Genomic DNA, 21,514 nt, shown 5'->3' with positions numbered 1-21,514 from the left:
CGTGCGGGCCGTGGTGTGATGCTTCGACGACCAATCCAACTGTCATGAAATATGCTATTCAATACCGCTTCAACCGCACGCGAGCTATGTGCCGGACATCCATCAAGTACATCGCCATTCTGTCATGCAGTGAAACATCCTGTAGTAACGTCGGTAGAACATTACGTAGGAAATCAGAATATATTGCACCATTTAGATTTTCATCGATAAAATGGGGCCCAATTAACCTTCCTCCCATAATGCCGCTCCATACATTAACCCGTCAAGGTCGCTGATGATGCACTTGTCGCAGCCATCGTGGATTTTCCGTTGCCCAATAGTGCATATCATGCCGGTTTACGTTACCGCTGTTGGTGAATGACGCTTCGTCGCTAAATAGAACGCGTGCAAAAAATCTGTCATCGTCCCGTAATTTCTCTTGTGCTCATTGGCAGAACTGTACACGACGTTCAAAGTCATCGCCATGCAGTTCCTGGTGCATAGAAATATGGTACAGGTGTAATCGATGTTGATGTAGCATTCTCAACACCGACGTTTTTGAGATTCCCGATTCCCGCGCAATTTGTCTGCTACTGATGTGCGGATTAGCCGCGACAGTAGCTAAAACACCTATTTGGGCATCATCATTTGATGCAGGTCGTGGTTGACGTTTCACATGTGGCTGAACACTTCCTGTTTCATTAAATAACGTAACTATCCGGGGAACGGTCCGTACACTTGGATGATGTAGTCCAGGATACCGAGCAGCATACATAGCACACGTCCGTTGGGCATTTTGATCACAATAGCCATACATCAACACGATATCGACCTTTTCCGCAATTGGTAAATGGTCCATTTTAACACGGGTAATGTATCACGAAGCAAATACCGTCCGCATTGGCGGAATGTTACGTGATACCGTACTTATACGTTAGTGACTATTACAGGGCCATCTATCACAAAGCAAAAAAATTGGTCCAACTAAAACATTCATAATTCTTTACGTACTACACGAATCAACACGATATCGACCTTTTCCGCAATTGGTAAATGGTCCATTTTAACACGGGTAATGTATCACGAAGCAAATACCGTCCGCATTGGCGGAATGTTACGTGATACCGTACTTATACGTTAGTGACTATTACAGGGCCATCTATCACAAAGCAAAAAAATTGGTCCAACTAAAACATTAATAATTCTTTACGTACTACACGAATATGTAAAAAAAATGGGGGTTCCTATTTAAAAAAAACACAGCTGATATCCGTTTCACCTAATGCAGTGCCGTCCGTAGCTCGTGGTCGTGCGGTAGCGTTCTCGCTTCCCACGCCCGGGTTCCCAGGTTCGATTCCCGGCAGGGTCAGGGATTTTCTCTGCCTCGTGATGACTGGGTGTTGTGTGATGTCCTTAGGTTAGTTAGGTTTAAGTAGCTCTAAGTTCTATGGGACTGATGACCATAGATGTTAAGTCCCATAGTGCTCAGAGCCATTTGAACCATTTTTAAGGCAGTGCCATCTAGCGGGCCAACCATAGCGCCATCTGGTTTCCCCCTTCAAGCTAGACGAGTTTCGTTCTTTGTAGTTCTTTCGTTTGATGCTAATTTGTGAGATATTTGGCCTGGTGACTGTCAATGGACCACCCTGTAGATTTATATCCCACATCTCCTAAACCACTGCACCGATTTCAACCTAAGTTAGCACACATATCATTTAGTGTCTGGAAACAATCACTGTGGGGTAGGAGCCACCTGCCTATCAAAGGGGTGGGGGTGGGGGTTGGGCGTGGGAGGGTTTGGGGGTGGGGAAACTGTGTAGCCCACGACATGAGAATACCCATACTTCAGTTATCCAGTACTTGAGAATGAGATCACTTGGAGAATTACAAAGATCTTTAAACATAATTTCAAACCCTTACGAAACTTTCTCTCGCTGACGACCCCCACAAAATGATGAAAGGAAAAAAGTTTGTCACACGAAGCTTGACGTTTTAATTTATTACTTCTTTACTACTAACTTTATTTGTGACACATTTTGCAGCAATATTTACATATATCACCGAATACCAGAAAAATTACATCATTGTGCAACACTTAGTTCAGGATATATGGGGTCAAAAATTGACTGCATGGAAAACTACCACATCGCTTATTACTTCGTTGGCATGAACTCTATTCGCAATACTTTTCACAGATTTTATCCCCATTTTCTGCTGAATGTACTAGAGAAATATATCAAAATATATCACAGTACGACACATAGTTATGGTATCATAAACACTGAATGAGAAACTGCCGCCTCGTGTCTGACATTTTAATTTATTACTACTTTTCTACTGACTGTATCCACAGATATTTCAAAGGCATAGGCACCAGTACCTCTGAATGTACCTGCAAATTTATATCACTGTACAGCTCATAGTTCATGAGATAAAATGGTTCAAATGGCTCTGAGCACTATGGGACTCAACTGCTGTGGTCATAAGTCCCCTAGAACTTAGAACTACTTAAACCTAACTAACCTAAGGACAGCACACAACACCCAGCCATCACGAGGCAGAGAAAATCCCTGACCCCGCCGGGAATCGAACCCGGGAACCCGGGCGTGGGAAGCGAGAACGCTACCGCACGACCACGAGATGCGGGCGTGCATGAGATACGACGTTATAAACAATAAACTGTGTGAAAATGAAACTGCAGGGCGAAATTCGCTGGATATACATGTGAAATATGTATAAATATGTGTGAAATATGTTAAATGCATGTGAGATATGTTTCATATGTGTGTATGTGACCAAAGCCACCCCTGGAACGAATTCAATCAAATTTGCTACATGTATTAGTTACAATCTGGAAATAAATACTGTAGGCATAAGAACCACCAGTCAGCTGTTAAGGTGAGTGTGATCCCGTGCAGAGAGAAGGGAGGACGAAGAGATGGACAGACAGCGAGGAGGAAGGAGGAGATAGGCACAGATGGGAGGAGAAGAGCTAGGGGAGGGGAAATGGAGAGAGGGGGGGGGGGGAGAGAAGGAGATGAACGGGATAACGGAAAGAGGCGGAGATGGACAGAGACAGGAGGAGGATGAGACAAGCAGAGAGATGGAAGAGGAGAAGATGAACAGACAGAGGAGAAGGAGGAAATGGACAGAGAAAGAAATAAATGTAAATGCCGTGTGGCTGGAGCTTCCCGTCGGGTAAACCGTTCGCCGGGTGCAAGTCTTTCGATTTGACGCCACTTCGGCGACTTGTACGTCGATGGAAATTCAAGGTGAAAGGATATCAATGATACGATTCGCTGATGACATTGCTACAGTAAAAGAGAAGAAGAATTACGTGATCTGCTGAATGGAATGAAAACTTTAATGCATACAGAATATCGGTTGAGAGTAAACCGAACAAAAACGAAAGTAATGAGAACTAGGAGAAATGAGAACAGCAAGAAACTTAACATCAGGATTTATGGTCAAGAAAGAGATAAAGTTAATGATTTCTACCGCCTAGGCAACAAAATAACCAATGATGGACGGAGCAACGATGACATCAAAATTAGACGCACTGGCAAAAAAGGTATTCCTGGACAAGAAAGTCTATTAGTATCAGACACAGGCCTTAATTTGAGGAAAAATTTTCTGAGAATGTACGTTTGGAGCACAGCATTGTATGGTAGTGAAACATGACCAGTGGAAAAACCGGAAGAGAAGGTAATCGAAGCGTTTGAGATGTGGTGCTACAGACGAATGTTGAAAATTAGATGGACCAATTACGGTAAGGAAAGACGAGGTTCTGCGCGGAATGGGAAGGAAAGGGATAAGTGGAAAAGGCTGACAAGAAAAAGGGACAAGATGATAGGAAATCTGTTAAGGCATCAGAAGCCTGATGCCTAAAAAAAATTAAAAAAAAAAAGGAGCTCGAAGGACATGAAAAGGGAAGCAGTTACTGAGGAGGGAATGAAGCAGAGTCGTAGACTGTCCAAATTTTTGTTCAATCTGTAGACTGAGTAAACTGTGAGGGAAACCAAAGAGAAATTTGGAACGATAATTTAAGTACTTAATCGAATTGGAGTAAAAAGTAATTTATATGTAAAAAAATTCTAGGTGGTTAACCGATTCTGGTTTCTAGGGGAACCTAGTAAGAGACTGACTGCATACGCAAACGAAGTGATCGAAATTAGGCAACGCCCAATTGGTATGCAACACACATAACATACGGATAACTCGGTTACAGTCTTAACTGACCAAAGCTACTAGGAAAACCACTGTAGTCTTCGCTTGCTTTCGATTGTCTACAGAAGCCTACCGCAGTTCAACAAGAGTAGGCAGCGCGTATCTAATTTCACTCTTTCTGTCACTTTTTATTCGCTGGCTCCTTTCAGGTGGAGATGAGTTCAGTGAAGCATGTGTTACCAATGGAACAAGCTTTCAGAGAAAGAGAGGAGGTTCAAATGGCTCTGAGCACTATGGGACTTAACATCTATGGTCATCAGTCCCCTAGAATTTAGAGCAACTTAAACCCAATTAACCTAAGGACATCACACAACACCCAGTCATCACGAGGCAGAGAAAATCCCTGACCCCGCCGGGAATCGAACCCGGGAACCGGGGCGCGGGAAGCGAGAACGCTACCGCACGACCACGAGCTGCGGACGACGACGTGTCACTGAGCACATTTGTTCTCTGCATGCTATACACGTGAGGCGCCTAGTTGTTTCCACTGACCTGTGTGGAATACGAAGGTTCTGTTATAGTTCACTAACCTGCTGTCTTCAAGTTGACGTCCCCAGCGGAGAAAACAGCTCGTAGGTCGTAGGTTCTGTATCTTGACTTTTAGCGAGGTTCTGTTCTGAAATAATGTGTCACTTCTTTGGGATGTCACTAGCGTATTTTAATATAGCTACACGAGAAGACTACATGATCTTAATTCCATACCTTCTGATACAGCAAAGTACATAATCAAACACAATGTTTACGAAAATGTATCTTGACACTATTTGTGGCACGTGTCTGTACCTCATGACTACCGTAGTGAAACGTTTAATACTGAATACTGGCAAACACATCCTGCGACAGACAACATGTCTGTTCTTCTCGACTGCCTAATCCAGAGTGACGAACAGGAACTTAAATAAAAAATTGGAAACACGTCCTACGACAGACAACATGTCTGTTCTCCTCGACTGCCGTATCCAGAGTGACGAACAGCCCGAAACACTTCGTGCGCCAAACCAGAAAAGGCGTGACCCGAACGCTTCCGAAGTGCTTCGTCTGCAATGTCGTCAGTCTTTTGTTTTTAATAATTCTGAAATGACTGATTGATATTCAGCTGTTGAGAGATATTTATATTAAAAAGTGAAGTCATTCCAATGAGTAGTTTAACTAATAATAATAACTATACTTTAAAGTTTTAGCGCCCTTGCTCTGAACACAGCAGCCAATCACAGAGCAGTAGCTTTACGCAGGCAGTCTTTCTCACGGGAATGGATCCGAATCTAACATCTGTCACAGGTACCTCACACCACATTTCGTCATCTATATACTTCTTGCATCTCCACTGCTCTGGGAACAGCTTCTTTGAGCCTAATATGATGACTGATTAAGCCAGAAATATTACAGTCTTCCAGCAGGAAAACTGTTCGTTTAACAAGGCCAGAATCGTGCTGCAGTGGTTTGAAGGGCATGATAGTAAACTGACATCCATGTCTTGGCAAGCAAATACTTCTGATCTGTACCCGCTGGAACACATATCGGGAGTCAGCTGCGCACACAGTGACTTGTAATTTATGGGAATGGCCTGATCCGAGCTGTGTCATACGGTGTCGCATACCTCCGTGAACTTACCGGGGACTTCTCGAATACACGCCAAGCAGAATCGCTGCTGTATTCTGTTTGAAAAGTGGACCAACACGCTATTAAACAGGTGGTCATAATATTTTGGCTCATCAGTGTATATGGACATCCCTTTATTTTTAAATTATGTTTATTTGGCCATACCTCCATTGGATCGGTGGTAATGAAGGTAATAACATGGTCCCTTTGAAGCAGCGCTTTGGACAGTATGTGGAATGGCAGCTGATGACTGAAGGACGGTGTTGGAGCGATGATGAGAATCTTGGCGGCCGATGCACCAGCAACCAGTGTCAGCATACATCCAACAAGTCGAAGCATGGCTGTCGCTGCAACAGAATCATGCCGTTTGGAAAAATTACATATAATCGCGAGCAATCGCTTCACAGAAAAATCCCACATAACTACACATGGCACTTAGTTTTGTTCCTCGACTTTCAGTTCTCTTGGTATCTTCATATGGTATTTATTTACTTACTTACTTCGTTCATTTATTACATTCATATGAAATCATAGGGACCATAATAAACACACAAATCAGGATGAGGGATCCAGCTATCAGTCTTGAGTCTCCGTTACAAGAGCAACATATCCTAAACAGACTACACATATCAATAATAGTGTTGCCCCATTCCTATGTATAGAGCAGGTGTGATGCTATTGTGACTGTTCTTGTACCGATTGGAAGGACATTCCTGATGTTTGTAAACACACATACAGTGTGTCACTACCTACAGGTAGAACACACCGCTCGAATGGATTCCAGTATTTCAGCTGGAAGTGGAGAACCACTAGGGATACATTAGAGACATCTGTGAACAGTAGAGTTTATATCCATCATGCCACGAAGGACAGTCGTGACCAATGAACGGATCCGTATCCTCACGTTACTCGTAGAAAGCTGTCTTACCAGGAAAGTTGCTCGATGTGTACACCGGAGTCAAGGTGATGTGGTGTGGACACGAAATCGATTCTAAGAGAACTTACACAGCACAGGCCACACAAGTTCAACAGGTGCACAAGATGGTCGATATCTACGGCTTTTTAGTCAAAGGAACCATGGGCATACAATGTTAATTATAATCCATCTTGATTGCAAAAATGTTTATTCACATGACCGGTTTCGGTTTCTCTAGAACCATCTTCAGATCTGAAACGATAATGATAGTAATTTACTATATTACAAATGCAAACCTTTTTCATTCTATTGGTGTGGGGGTGATAACGTGGAGAGGGAAGGGATGGAGGAGGTGGGCAGAGAGAGAGGGGGAAAGAGGAGGTGGACACAAGCAGGGGGGAAGGAGGTGATGGACAGAGACAGGGGAAGGGGAAATGGACAGACGGAGGGGAGTCGAGGAGATCGATAGGGGAAAACGAAGCAGATGGAAATAGAGAATGGGGATGAGCAGATAGAGAGTGAGTAGGGGGGGGGGGCGAATTAAAAGGGGATGAACAATGAGAGTGGCATGAGGAGGAGGTGTAGAGGGATATGGATGGAGAAGGTGGCCAGTGGGGAGGAGGGGAAGAAGGAGATTGACAGAGAGGAGTGGAAGAAGGAGGTACACTAATAGAAGACTGAAATAAATGCATATTCCGGCAACTCCGGACTCTCATCTAGTAAAGTCTAATAAAAAAGAAGGTGGGTGAAGGAAAGGGTAACATACAGAATTAATATCAGAAAATTCTAGGAGTAGTCACAAAAATTTCAAACATCGCCTCGGAAAAATTACGTAATTAATTTTTTGTTTGTCTGCAGCTGTAAGTCTGCAATCCTGGTAGATTTTCAAATTCCTGCGCAGAAATTTTGTTTCTTGCCACTAGGGGAGCCAAAACAAGCCGTGCATTGATAAAGCCGAGTATCAAGCGATAGTTCGTTTTCTGCGTTTGAAGCGGAACAACGCTGTAATAATTGATGCTGATATAGACGGAAGTGGACTATCGCCACGCCGATGAGATTGGGTTGATTTGGTGGAAGAGACCAGACAACGAGGTCATCGGTGTCATGGGATTAGGGAAGAATGGGGAAGGAAGTCAGCGTGCCATTTCAAAGTAACCATCCCGGCATTTACCTGAAGCGATTTAAGAAAATCAGGAAAACCTAAATCAAAATGGCCTGATGCGGGATTGAACCGTCGTCCTCCCGAATGCGAGTCCAGTGTGCTAACCACTACGCTACCTCGCTCGGTGTGTAACATTAAACCATCATTCTGTATATGAGGGTGGTTACGTAGGCTTAGAAGCTAGAGTGTGGGCAGACAAATATGAATAACGAAGTGGCACAGCATCTCTCAACGAAAAACTGCGGATCGCAAGAGAAGTTGTGGCCTTGGTGCTCGAAGGCCAGTGTATCACTATCGAGGCGATAGAGGAATAAGTGAAAACTGTCACAGATCTATTTTCAACATCTCGCAACACGTCAAAAGTCGCCGCCCACTAGGTTCAACAGCTGCTCACACTTGTGTAAAACACTAGCCGAATCCAGGTACCAGAGCAAACGTTGCAGCTCTGTTTAGTCAATCCATATGGCTTGACTATCAGTCTAATAACCATGGCGAGTGCTAAGGGTATCACTACGACTCTATCGAGGGTCTAGTGGTTAGCGTCGCTGAAGTTAGCTCGAGGGGTTCCAAGTTCGATTCTCCTGACCGAGTCCGAGCTTTTCCTCCTCACAGACTTTGTGTGTGTGTGTGTGTGTGTGTGTGTGTGTGTGTGTATGTGTGTATATGTGTAGTGGAGACCGGTCCGCAGACGCCCTTGACAGTAATGGGATACCAAGTTACCAAGCAGACTGCCGCCACTCATATGGCCCGACAACCAGAGGTGATGGTCTGGGGTACCACTTCTTTTCTTTGCAGTACTCCCTTTGGTGCACCGTTACAGCTCAACGGTGCCTACCTGCACTGGACGAGAGTTTCTTCTATTTGGCTTCGAGATTCCCAAATGGTACCTTGGCCAGAAACGTCGCCGGATCTCTAACCAATGGAGAACGTTTGGGGCATTATGGACAGGGTCCTCCAACCGGTTGGGGATTTTGACGATCTAACACGCTAATTGGAGGTTGTTTGGAACCATATCCCTGAGGACGACATCTAGCAACTCTATCGATCAATCCCAAGCGGAATAGCTCCTTGCAGCCGGCCTAGGTGGCCGAGTGGTTCTAGGCGCTACAGTCTGGAACCGCGCGACCGCTACGGTCGCAGGTTCGAATCCTGCCTCGGGCATGGATGTGTGTGATGTACTTAGGTTAGTTAGGTTTAAGTAGTTCTAAGTTCTAGGGGACTGATGACCTCAGAAGTTAAGTCCCCTAGTGCTCAGAGCCATTTGAACCGTTTAGCTACTTGCATAAGGGGCACAGGTGGACCAACGCGTTATTGACAAGCTCAATTTTTGAAGCTCTTGCACTAAATCATGGCGATCCTTAATGAATCATTCAATTTTTCTGGAATTTTAATCGTTTATTTGTCCGTATATTAACATCACATGTACTGATTTCCTTCCCATCCGGAGAATTCCATCATGTTGCGTCGTCGTCCTTTTTTTGTCTTATTGTGTACTTTATGAAATTCTATGAGTTTTTTTGAGAGTTCGCTCGATTAATCGGTATACGACACCAAAAATTAATGCATTTTACGTTATTTTCACGAATCTCCATAGCCCCACAATGTCAATATTGATACAGTGAAACAGTTATTTATTTCAAGCGGTAGTGTGGCTGGAGTGTCGTCGTACTGTTGTAACAGTTGCAGGCAATGCAACTTGAGAAGAGTTATGAAAACAGTCCGACTGTCGTGCCGATTACGACAGTCATTATCAGAATACCATAGTTCTTGATATTATGTCAGACAAGCTGTAACGGTGGCACCTCATACTAGTCTTATTGTTGCCACTGGATTTCAACACGCAATGCCGAAACGAACCTGCAAATTCAGTGACACTTATTGTAAAGAGAGGAATGTTATCAAGATAGGTCACTTTGATTACGAAGCAGAGCTTTCGGTATACAACTGTTTTACTAGTATGAGTCATGGGGCGGTGTTCTGACTTAGTTGGTCACGCCAAGTCAAAGAAACACATTAACAGATTTAATGCAACGAGCTATAGTAAAATTCTACAACATTTTTTTGTAAAACCTCAGTTATGTGAAGGCACTAAACTTCGAGCAGCCGAACTTACACTAGCCTGTCGTACGTTAAAACATCGTCAGACCTTGACATGTACTGACTTTATTAGTAAGGTTAATGGCGTTATGTTTTATGATTCTTCTACTGCAAAAAAGTTTAGGTCGGAAAGAATTAAAGTGTCAGTCCTAATAAGAGGAGATCTTGCACCCCGGAGTTTGAAAGAAAGCGCTGAGAACATTAAAAAAGCCTTCTTTCTACGGAATATCCACTAATGTCAGCAATCATAAAGATACTAAAATATTTCGGTTTGTTGTTCAGTTGTTCGATATTAGTGAAGGAATTCAGTTTTGAAGGTGTGTTCCCCCCCAAATGAAACATTTGACGAAACTACTACATTTCTCATGAATACTGTTGAAATGTTTGATATTGAAGAAAATAAATGTTTGGAATTTTGTGTAGATAATATGAACACCAACTTTGGTGGGTTAACCCTTTCAGACCCTCTGGCTACAATTGTGTACATTAAATTTTACTGTGTCCTGGCTGCAGCAGAAGTACTTTTTACCAATGTTAACCTGAAGCATACATTTGTGAGTGTTCAATCTTTCCATCCTGTGCAAGTGCTGCCAACTGTTGGGCTTCATTGTGAAAATATCAGCAAGACAGTGTAGCAAATGATGAACAACAGTATACACAGTTGTGGTTGGTTCGATATATTACATCGTACAATCCAATATTGTTATTGTTATTTTGCATGATAATTATTGAATGAATATTTTACTAATTACTACAGTAGAGAAAATTTCGAAATTAGTTATTTTGGTCAATATAATAAAGTCAAGTGTGCGAAATATGTTTTGAAAACAGGCACAGAATTTTGTATAAAACTTGCATATAAATTCTTTAAAAAGTCATCTAAGAGCATTACCACATAAATAAAAATTTTCCTTCCGCCAGAAAAAAGTAGGGTCTGAAAGGGTTAAAGAGGTAAGATGAATGCAACGTATTTAACAAATTAAAGAAATACTGCTTTAACACGTAGAGGGGACAGGCTGTCCTCTACAAGTTTTACGCAACTGGATGCAGACATAGGCTGATTGTTTGAGCTGTGATGTTGAAACTACCACTGTGAAGATATTCTCGTATTTTTCTATATACACAGTTAGAACAGAGAGGTTTGTTTAAGGACTCTCGCGATTATGTAGGGACTGAATATGCAAGGTGTTGGAAATTGCCGTTACAGAATTCTATGAATTGTAGAGGTGAGTGAGTACATAATATTTTGAATAGGAATCGATGTTGGCAACGTCATCCAGCGCCACTGCAGAGCGTGAAAGTTACAGGCGCTGGCGCCTGTAAATGCATCTACATACCGGCTGATTCCGTGATGATGTTAGAAACTTTCTAGGACGATGGAAAAGGATAAAAGTGTCAATTTGAGGTAAGGTACCCTGTACCACAAATGAACGAGTCTAAAGTTATAAGTGAAAAGCGTTCTGATACTTCTGACAGTGGAATGCATCTACTGGTAATGTTGTTGCTAAGATTTTGAGGTAGGCAACTTTCAGATTTGATAGTATGGACCAAAACAAGAAAAAAATGTCTAGTAAATACGGGCTCTAAAGCGCATACCCTAAGAGCTATGAGCACTTGTTTAATAGAGATGTGTTTGACAGTAGAGAAGATGAGCAAGTGCTCAGAGCTCCTTAGGTATGCATTTTGGAGCCCATGTTTACTGAACATTTTTTCCTCGTTTCGGTCCATAACACCACCCTTGAAAGCTGCCTAGCTAACAATCTTAGCAACAATTGTACCAGTAGATGTATTCCACTGTCACAGGCAACAGAAAGGTTTTCGCTTATAACTTCCGACTCGGTCGTTTCTGGTACAGGGACCCTTACCTCAAATTGATACGTTTATCCTTCTCCATCATCCTAGAGAGTTTTTAACATCAAAACGGAATCAATCTGTATATGGATACATTTACAGGCGCCAGTGCCTATATCTTCGCCGTTGGATGACTTTCTCAGACGTGGGTTCCTATTCCAGATATTACCTACTCACTCCGCTCTACAAGTCCTAGAAGTCTGTAACTGGAATTTCCGAACATCCTGTATGAATGTAATGTGTCACTCAGAAACTCGCTGGTTAACATTATTTCTAGCAGTTGAACGAGTCATAAGGCTGTTTGAAATCTTAAAAGATTTTACCCTAAATCAATACAAAGCCCCCAAAATAATGGTTAAAATTTTCAGGACTCCCTTAAATGAAGAAGACTTACGGTTAATTCACAACCATCTTAGCATTTTGTAGCATGGAATAAAAGAAACTGAGGGAAACACGAGAAATGTAAGAGGGGTAAAAGACTTCGTGAAAAATTCTCCTGTAACTAAGAGAAACCAGCAGCAGTTCTTTTATTTTAATGTTAAAAACGTTCTCTTAAGAACAGAAGTAACAGTCAGCAGGAAAGGACTTAAAAGAAATTGGCAAACTGTACGACTCTTGTATAGACCAAGTGAACAAGTATAGCACCTCTCTTATTCACTATTAGACTATTGACAGTCTTTGATTGGGTGTAACTGAAGAGAATGCCAGAATGGGAAAGTGTTGAAAAGATATTTGAAGGGGAAAAAATTTAAATCGATGACTCATATTCTCTTTGATCAATTCGTTACACTCACAAATTTGGTTGAAAAAATCTTCACAAGTGAAATGAAGAAAACAAAGCACCATTGCAGTGTCATGAGAAGTGAGTCAGTTTTTTTAAAAGCTTCGGCCATCTTTAGAAGCACTCTGAGATGATAACCATTGCAAGGTATTTGTTTGCAATACCTTCCCACAGCGCCAAAGTAGAAAGAATATTTACATTCATAAATATCCAATGGACTGATCGAAGGAACAGAATGGAAATGGAATCTCTTCTTGCAAGCCATCCTACAGAACCTGTACAACAACTAAATCGGCTGTAATTTTGCCACTACGTCTCAAAGAATAGACATGATCAAGAGAGCTGGGAACAATGAAAAATTACCTTTTCCCATCTACAAGACCTTAGTAATATTTAAAGCTTACGTTAATTTTATTTTAGTAAAAATTCCATGGCTATAATATTTTGAAAAATCACAATAAATTTGAGACACTGGAAACCAGAAGGGTCTAAACCACACATCTGTCGATTTTGAGATTGTTTCGCGTATGCATGCTCCTGACATCTGTTGATCTTACGGTGAACCAGCTTTGTCAGTGGTGTAGCCCTGCGCTGCGTATATAAAATTTGCGGAAAGCCGTCTCGCGCCGATTTCTCTGATATTCACTTTCACAAGGGCCCAAAGCTCCAATTGTCATTGCTGTATGAACGTCCAGCGGCTATACAGAAGCCCATTTCTTAATGAAAGCTAGAAGCTCTTGAAGGAGGGATATCTTGAAGGAGTGCCCCCAACATAACCTGGTGGTTAACTCGTGGTTTCAGCATTACAGTCTGTAAAGTAGACGTTGAGGACTTAAGAAACTTTAAGAGTGTTACCGACCTCACTATAAAACGGAAAAGTGATGTGCGTGGTAACAACGTACAATTCAGAAATTTCTGTTCTTTAAAGTAACATTCTTCATTGGAGTCTGGGAGGCCAACATTTTCTTCAAGTCACATAGAGAGACCATAATTTATTATTTCTCCACAGTTTGTAGATGACTTACAAAAAACTGGTGGCCAGATACGTAGACGGAAGACAAATATCAACCTTGAAACATAAAGAATTTACAACAGTACTAGATACAACTTGAAACACATATATTTAACAAGTAAAATAAACAGACTGTTTATTTGGACTCGAGTTAGAGAGTTTGCGTAATGAAAATGGTGATAAGTGATAACGACGACGATGAGGTGCTGGGATACATCATAATTGTATGTATGGTGCATTTAATATCTGTAAAGTGGATATGTGATTTTTTTGTAGGAAATATAGGCTGCTGAGACTTATAATAAATAAACTCGTTTTTATCGTTTCTACTAATAGAAAGTAGGCGATCAGCGGCTTAACAGAACACTAATACTAAAAATTAAAAAAAATGAGAAACCTGGGTACTTTTGGGAGAAGGACGGGAAACCATTCGAGCCCAGCTGATAGTATCCCGGTTTTCCCCGAAAATAATTTGGCTGCCCTACCATATAGAATACACGAAATCATCAGACTCCCATATTCTCAGCACTGAAAACTAAGACGAATCACGAGTCTCACAAAGTAAGGAAGAAAGTAAAACATTTTCTGTACAGAGGCTGAGGGGCCGCCGTCTAGGGCTGTAAAAGTAACAATGTATTCGGTGTTGTAGAGACATGTAACCGTTACAAAGGATACGTTCCTCGTTGCATTCGTAATTGGACGTCATAACGTACAAAGCAAGTTAAACATACCGTTGCCGTTGGGTAAGGAGCTCTTTGATGTTTGTTGACAAATGAATACCGCGAGAGTTGGCGGAGCGGGAGTTGCAGATAAATTTGAGCCAGACTATTATTTTGCGATATCAACTACCGCAGTTAAAATTATTTTTTGATATCAGATATGATAGTTCATAGTTCTTAAGATAAACTGCCCTGTGAGGTGGTTATCGTATCGTAGCTTGCGTACGACGGAAAAAAAACTGTCTCTAGCCGCGGGTGCATTAAGACATCCAAACAATGCACCGTTTTGGTACGATTTGTTAAAATAAAGTGGCGGAAAATGCCATATCGACATCAACTCAGTATAAAGTGAACCAGTATCACGATGGTATTGTGTAACTGGATGCCAGGTTCTGTGATGTAATTCAGCAATACCTGAATGCTACACAACAGAAAAATACTGCAGATCTTTTACAGTAAATTTCAGGACTACGTCGTTTTTTACCGTACCACATTCTACGTATTTTTACGAAGCCTCAGAAGTTTATCTGTTCTGACTTTTTTTGGAAGGGATTCCTCATTGCACAACACGCGGCCTGGTATCTGTTTGGATGTAACTGTCGACATAAATCACATTTTTCTTCGTTTCGTGGCCCTTCTTTGAAAAAACGTTTTCTTCTTTTCCGCTCCACGACGACTGCATTACACAAAGATAAAGTGTACCCACCCACTATCCCCTGAACAGCTACCATATGGACTCATACGAATAATACAACGAATTATTGTAAAATAGTCTCTCCACTCATCTCAAATCCAAATTTGATCTTATGCATTCGTAAAAATTAAAAAATAAAACAGGATGCCGTTAGGTCAAACTAATGAGACACAGTTCCTACTCAAGTCACTAACGCTATCTACGAAATCCATTTGGGAGTAAGAAATTGGAGGATCTACACGTGCTTCTATGTCATACTCTGAAAACTACTGCGAAGTGCGTGGCAGAGGGCAGTTCCCCTTGTACCGATATTAGGACTTCTTCCCGTTCCACTGACGTATGTGCGCGGAAGGAGAATTGTCTAATTATCTCTGTGCGTGTAGTAATTAATCTAATCTTGTCCTCACGACCCCTACGGGAGCGATGCATTTAAAGCTCGTTCTTGAATTCTTGTAGGTAGGCTTTCTCTGCAGAGTACGCATCTATCTTCAAGTTTCTGCAAGTTCCGTTTATTCAGTATCTCCGTGGCACTCTCACGGATCAAACAAACCTGTGACTATTCGTGCAGCACTTGCCTGTATACGTTCAATATCCATTGATAGACCTATTTGATAGAGGTTCCACACACTGCAGCAAAATTTTGGGATGGGTCGCACGAGCGATTCGTAAGGGACATCTTTTGTAGACTCGTTGCATTTCCCTAGTATTCTGCCAACAAACTGGAGTGTGGCACTTGCATTATCTGTGCTGAGCCTGCGTGATCGTTCTATTTCATATCTGTACAAAGTGTTACACCCAGATACCTGTATGAGTTGGCCGATTTCAATTGTGGTTCAAATGGTTCAAATGGCTCTGAGCACTATGGGACTTAACTGCTGAGGTCATCAGTCCGCGACAACTTAGAACTACTTAAACCTAACTAACCTAAGGACATCAGACGCATTCATGCCCGAGGCAGGATTCGAACCTGCGACTGTAGCGGTCGCGCGGTTCCAGACTGTAGCGCCTAGAACCGCTTGGCCACTCCGGCCGGCTTTCAACTGTGAATCGCTGATACTTTAGTCGTAGGATAATACGTTTTCTCGCTTTTTGAAGTGTACAATTCTGCATTTCTGAATATTTAAAGTAATTTCCCAATCTTTGCACCACTTTGAAATCTTATCAGTCTCCGACTGAACATTTTTCAGCTCCTTTCGGACGGTAGGTCACTATAGATAACGTCATTATCTGCAAAAACCTGCGGTTGTTATTTAGTAGGCTTCCTCTGGATAGTTTGCGTCTATCTTCAGGTGACTGCAAGTTCAATTTCTTCAGCATCTGTGAGACACTCTCCCACGGGTCTGCATGGTCATTAAAACACAACATGAGAGCAACGGTCCCAAAACACCTCCCTGCGGCACAGCCAACATTATTTTTAAACCTGTCGATGGCTCTGCATTCAAGAGAACATCTTGCGCCCTCCCTACCAAGAAACCCTCAGTCTAGTCACAAATTTCACTCGATAACCGATAAGATCGTGCTTTCGATAACAAACATGTGTGTGGTACAGAGTCAAATGCTTTTCGGAAATAGAGAAATACTGCCAAGGCTCGCTCAAAAAGTAATGCATCCGAATTTTTATGTGATTACTCTGAAGTCTTTTTAAATGAAACAACTGTATTAACATTCCACATCTACAATGAAGAGCCAAACAAACTGATGCACCTAATATGGTGTAGGGCTGTTGCGTGATGTCCTTAGGTTAGTTAGGTTTAAGTAGTTCTAAGTTCTAGGGGACTGATGACCATAGGTGTTAAGTCCCATAGGGCTCAGAGCCATCTTTTGTACGGCTGTCGAGAGCACGCAGAGGTGCCGCAACACGACGTAGCATGGACTTGACTAATGTCTGAAGTAGTGCTGGAGGGAATTCACACCATGAATCCTGCAGGGCTGTCCATAAATCCGTAAGAGTACAAGCGGGTGGAGATCTCTTCTGAACAGCACGTTGCAAGGCATCCCAAGATACTCGATAATGGTCAGTGGCCAGCAGAAGTGTTTAAGCTCAGAAGAGTAATCCTGGGGTAATTCTGTAGCAATTCTGGATTTGTGGGGTGTCAGTTTGTCCTGCTGGAATTGCCCTAGTCCATCGGAATTCAAAAATGGAAATGACTGGATGCAGGTGGTCAGACAGGATGCTTGCGCACGTGTCACCTGTCAGGGTCGTATCTAGACGCATCAGGGGTCCCATATCGCTGCAGTCCCACGCCATTACAGAGCCTCCACCAGCTTGAACAGCCCCCTTGCTCACATGCAGGATCCGTGGATTCATGTGGTTGTTTCCATACCTGCACACGTCCATGCGCCCGATACAATTTGAATCGAGACTCGTCCGACCAGACAACATGTTTGCAGTCTTCAACAGTCCTCCGTCGGTGCTGACGAGCCCAGGCGACGCATAAAGCTTTGTATCGTGCAGTCATCAAGGGTACACGAGTTGGCCTTCGGCTGTGAAAGACCATATCGATGATGTTTCGTTGAACGTTTCGCACGCTGACTCTTGTTGATGGTCCCACATTGAAAACTGTAGCAATTTGCGGAAGGGTTGCACTTCTGTCAAGTTGAACGATTCTCTTCAGTCGTCGTTGGTCCCGTTCTTGCAGGATCTTTTTCCGGCCACAGCGATGTCGGAGATTTGATGTTTTACCGGATTCCCGATATTCAGGGTACACTCGTGAAATGGTCGTACGGGAAAATGTCCACTTCATCGCTACCTCAGAGATGCTATGTCTCATTGCTCGTGCGCCGACTAGAACGCCACGTTCAAACTTACTTAAATATTGGTAAACTGCCATTGTGGCAGCTGTGACCGATCTAACAGCTGCGTCAGACACTTGTCTTACATAGGTGTTGCCGACCGCAGCGCTGTATTCTGCCTGTTTACATGTCTCTGTATTTGAATATGCATACCTGTACCAGATTCTTTGGCCCTTCATTGTATATTCTTCATGCTTAGATATTTGCAACCCTCTGCCGTTAGAGGACTCCGAATTATAGCATGTAACATGACAGTGTATAACTATGGCAGTGCGTGAGAAACAGAGTAGTGTAATCGAGTTCGAAGAGTTTGTCCACATATGGAACACCCTCTCCTTTAATATGGCAATGCTAGACCAGACACGAACGCTGTAACATCTACAACAATCTGATGCCTTTGGTTCACTGTCATCAGACATCCTGCATACAGCACCAGCTTGGCCACACACGATTTTCAATTGTTCCGAAAACTTAAAGACCACCTTACGGGACATCACTTCGTTAGTGATGAGAGCCGAGGTTGTTACTCCGTCAAAGAAGACAGACTTTGTACAGTGATAGTGTCAACAAATCGGTCTCTCGTTTGGAGTAATGTGTTCGTCGCCTGGGTAACTACGTTGAGAAATATATATGTAGACATGAAGAATAGAGATGTAGAACATTAATGGTCTGTTCCATTTAAAAAGTTTCAAGAGTTTTGAGTTAGAAATTCAGAAGTATTACTTTTCGGTACGCCCTCATATAGTTATCTTACTACCATGATCCACAGCTTTTAGGATTCATGGGAGAAAAGTGTGAGTTGTATATAACATGATCCACGTTTTCGGAATTCATGCTGTTAGAGATACGTCAATACGAATACTGCAAATTCTGCCCGAGTCGGACACAAATTGCGCACGGGAAAGAAAAAGTGGCTACTGACAAATGTATTACGTGCTCAGTGTCACTGACTTATTTCGCTGAGAATAAGAAACTGATGCAATACGGAACTACAGAGTCGTTACGGAGCATGCGCGGAAGTAGGTGGACGAGTGAGCGTTTCCGTTACCCTGAGTCCGCTGAGAATAACGATTTAGAGGAATACGCAAACTACACGAGTTGGCCCGAGTAGGGCACGAACTGCTTCCGGGTGAGAAAACATGCGATTAGCGAAACGTTTCAAGTAGTAACGAAACGATGCTTCGATTATCGTGGATTACCCGTTATCCAGTAACAAATACGTACGATGTGCACAGAAAATTGCACAGCAAAGACAGTGGTTTAAAAGTGGGCACTAAAGACGTATTGCGTTAGCAGATCCAGAGAATGCCTGGCTAGCATAGTGTGATGTCCTCTTCCCTGCGGACCAGACCTTACGTACTGCACATGGTCGTCCGCAGAAATTTTACAAAGGGGGAGCAACATTCTGAAACTACCATTTTTGAAAAGTTTAGCAGGAAATACAAAAAAATTATTGTGTCTCACGCGTTCATTAGTTACCCTGTCAATATTTTGGAAGTAAATTATTTTAAGCCTGAAAGGTAAGGGTATTTCATCAGTATCTTATAAATAGTTTCTGAACTTTGATGCGCCTTTTTGATTTAGCGATCTACGATTACAGTACCATATCATTAAGTTCTGCGCATCCAACTAGTTAGGAACAGAAGTTAGAAAATAATCACAAAAATAATTTCGTTCACTTAACAATAATAGATTATCAATGAAAATTGAAAATCCAAAAGTGAAAAAAGGTCAGATCGATTAAATAAATGCCCTAGAATATCAACAAAAATAAATAGCAAAAAACATCCAGTAATAATTCCGCTCAAAGTGCAGAACTAAGAAATATACTATAAATACATATTCAACTTTGACGCTATCTATATCACATCCCGTCATGTTAATTGATGTTTCACGCCTTCTAATTTCTAATGTTCTTCGGCGTAGAAAAAGGTGATACATAGTAACATGTAGGCCCTAACAAATGTTGAAAAACATGCGTTTTGAAAACTAAATTAACTTGTGTAAAGCGTAAGATTAGGGACAGTATTCGAGCAAATGAATGTTGAAATCATTCCATGACTTCATTTTGCACTGCAGTGCGCGCCGTATAGCTCGAATACGTACCAACTCCTGGAGAGCATATATCTTCGATATTGAAAGTTCATAATGTTTTCCTTCTCTTCTAACGCAGAAAGTGGCAGCTTTCCTTTGCGACTGATGCATTTAAGTCCACATGCAGCGTGTTCCTTAGTCTACTACAGTCTCCATGACGATTAAAACCGAATGCTTTTTCATCAAGCCTTGACAGGTCTTGTTTATCCACCGATACTTATCCCGTGGTGAGTATTACAATTGTCTCTTTCTGTAGCTGGATGAGAACTGTGCGAAGTAGCGACAAAGAAGAGTTGGCGAATCTATTCCCACAATTTCTTATAAGGCTCACATCTGGCATGACCGAAAAGCAGCGGCGAAACAGCCATCGCGACAAGAAATAAAAACCGATGTAATTTCCCGTAGATATACTGGCAACTACACTAATCAAAGCTGTGTAGTAGTCGCTAAAGCCACAGTGTTTTCCCTCTGCATTCGACAGTTCTAAGTATGCGGTGCAGTAAAATAATTACAACCAGTTATCTCCAGGTATACTTGAAAAACCGTAGGTTGTTAACACCAGTTTCGGCGGCAAGTCAGCCGTACCACTTACACTGCCTTCCATACAAAATACAAAGATTGGCCGAAAATACGAGCACACTCTCTCGCGATAAAGCTACGACCTACCTGTTCGTAGAAGTATCTTCCGCGCTAACCGGCCGAATGTGGTCCTAGCAGTCGGCTGACACGCTCTGCGGGCGCCAATAAAGAGTGGAAGCTGCTACCACGCGAGGATTACATAATCTCAGCCTCTGGTGCTGCTACGCGATGTTGTGCAATAGTGACTGCGCCAATGCCACTACACTGACGGGAAACTTTTGTCAGTGACAGGTTTTAGCGAGACGGCCGTACGCCTTAGCTACATGTGGCCTTCCACTTCTGCAACAAATTATTTAGTAAAAGAAAAGAAAAAGAGATGGAAGGCTAGGATTTAACATTCCATCGACGACAAAGTCATTAGCGATGTAGAACTCCATCTGGTAGTCTAACGCATGACTTCCTTAGCAGACATAGAACACAATTGTGCAATCATTTTCTTCCCATAAAGACGCTCTCCAGCAAAGTCATGTTGGCGTACGTATCTTAAGCGAGAGGTAACACCAAGAAAATTCGCCGCCAACCTGCCATCAATCTAGAGTTATCAAACAGCCTGCATTGCTGTGCTACACTCTCTGGGAGTGGAGACATCCGTTCAGCACTGACCTTGTCGCCTGAAGTATTTCAAGTCAGACGCTACATCATGTTATTTCTGCTATGTCTCCATGGGTTGGGTAGCTAACTTGCGTTAGTTGCGTGGCCATCTATCCTGAGTTAAACGGTTCGACTCCTGGTGGTGGAAGAAATGTTTATCAGTAGCTTTTTCCCGATGAGGCAGAGCTGTATTTAGAATCCACAAACTTCTAGGCTGAAACTGTGGTGAGTCTTGTAAGTGAGTAGCCTTTACTTTTTTGTATGTTATCGTAAATACAAATCTGGAAATTTGAACCGACAGCCTAAATGTGCTCCTGAGCTCAAAGCTACATCATTTACATGAAATTCAAAAGAATCGTG

The 21,514-nt window shown here is 42.3% G+C and overlaps 1 protein-coding gene across 1 annotated transcript in view; it reads right to left on the bottom strand.

Moving 5' to 3' along the window:
• LOC124622173 (UDP-glucosyltransferase 2-like) overlaps positions 1 to 20,657 on the bottom strand; it is a 143,914-nt gene extending 123,257 nt beyond the window's left edge. The window contains exons 1-2 of the mRNA XM_047147817.1: positions 20,591 to 20,657; positions 5,971 to 6,152 (exon numbers count right to left, since the gene is read on the bottom strand). Of these exons, the coding sequence (XP_047003773.1) occupies positions 5,971 to 6,144 (174 nt within the window). The 5' untranslated portion in view covers positions 6,145 to 6,152; positions 20,591 to 20,657. The remainder of the gene's footprint in view (positions 1 to 5,970; positions 6,153 to 20,590) is intronic.
• Between the last annotated feature and the right edge of the window lie 857 nt (positions 20,658 to 21,514).

Source organism: Schistocerca americana, chromosome 7, assembly GCF_021461395.2.
Source record: "Schistocerca americana isolate TAMUIC-IGC-003095 chromosome 7, iqSchAmer2.1, whole genome shotgun sequence".
Taxonomy (NCBI): domain Eukaryota; kingdom Metazoa; phylum Arthropoda; class Insecta; order Orthoptera; family Acrididae; genus Schistocerca; species Schistocerca americana.
Note: the sequence above shows the minus strand (reverse complement) of the source record. Positions and strands in the feature narration are given on the sequence as shown.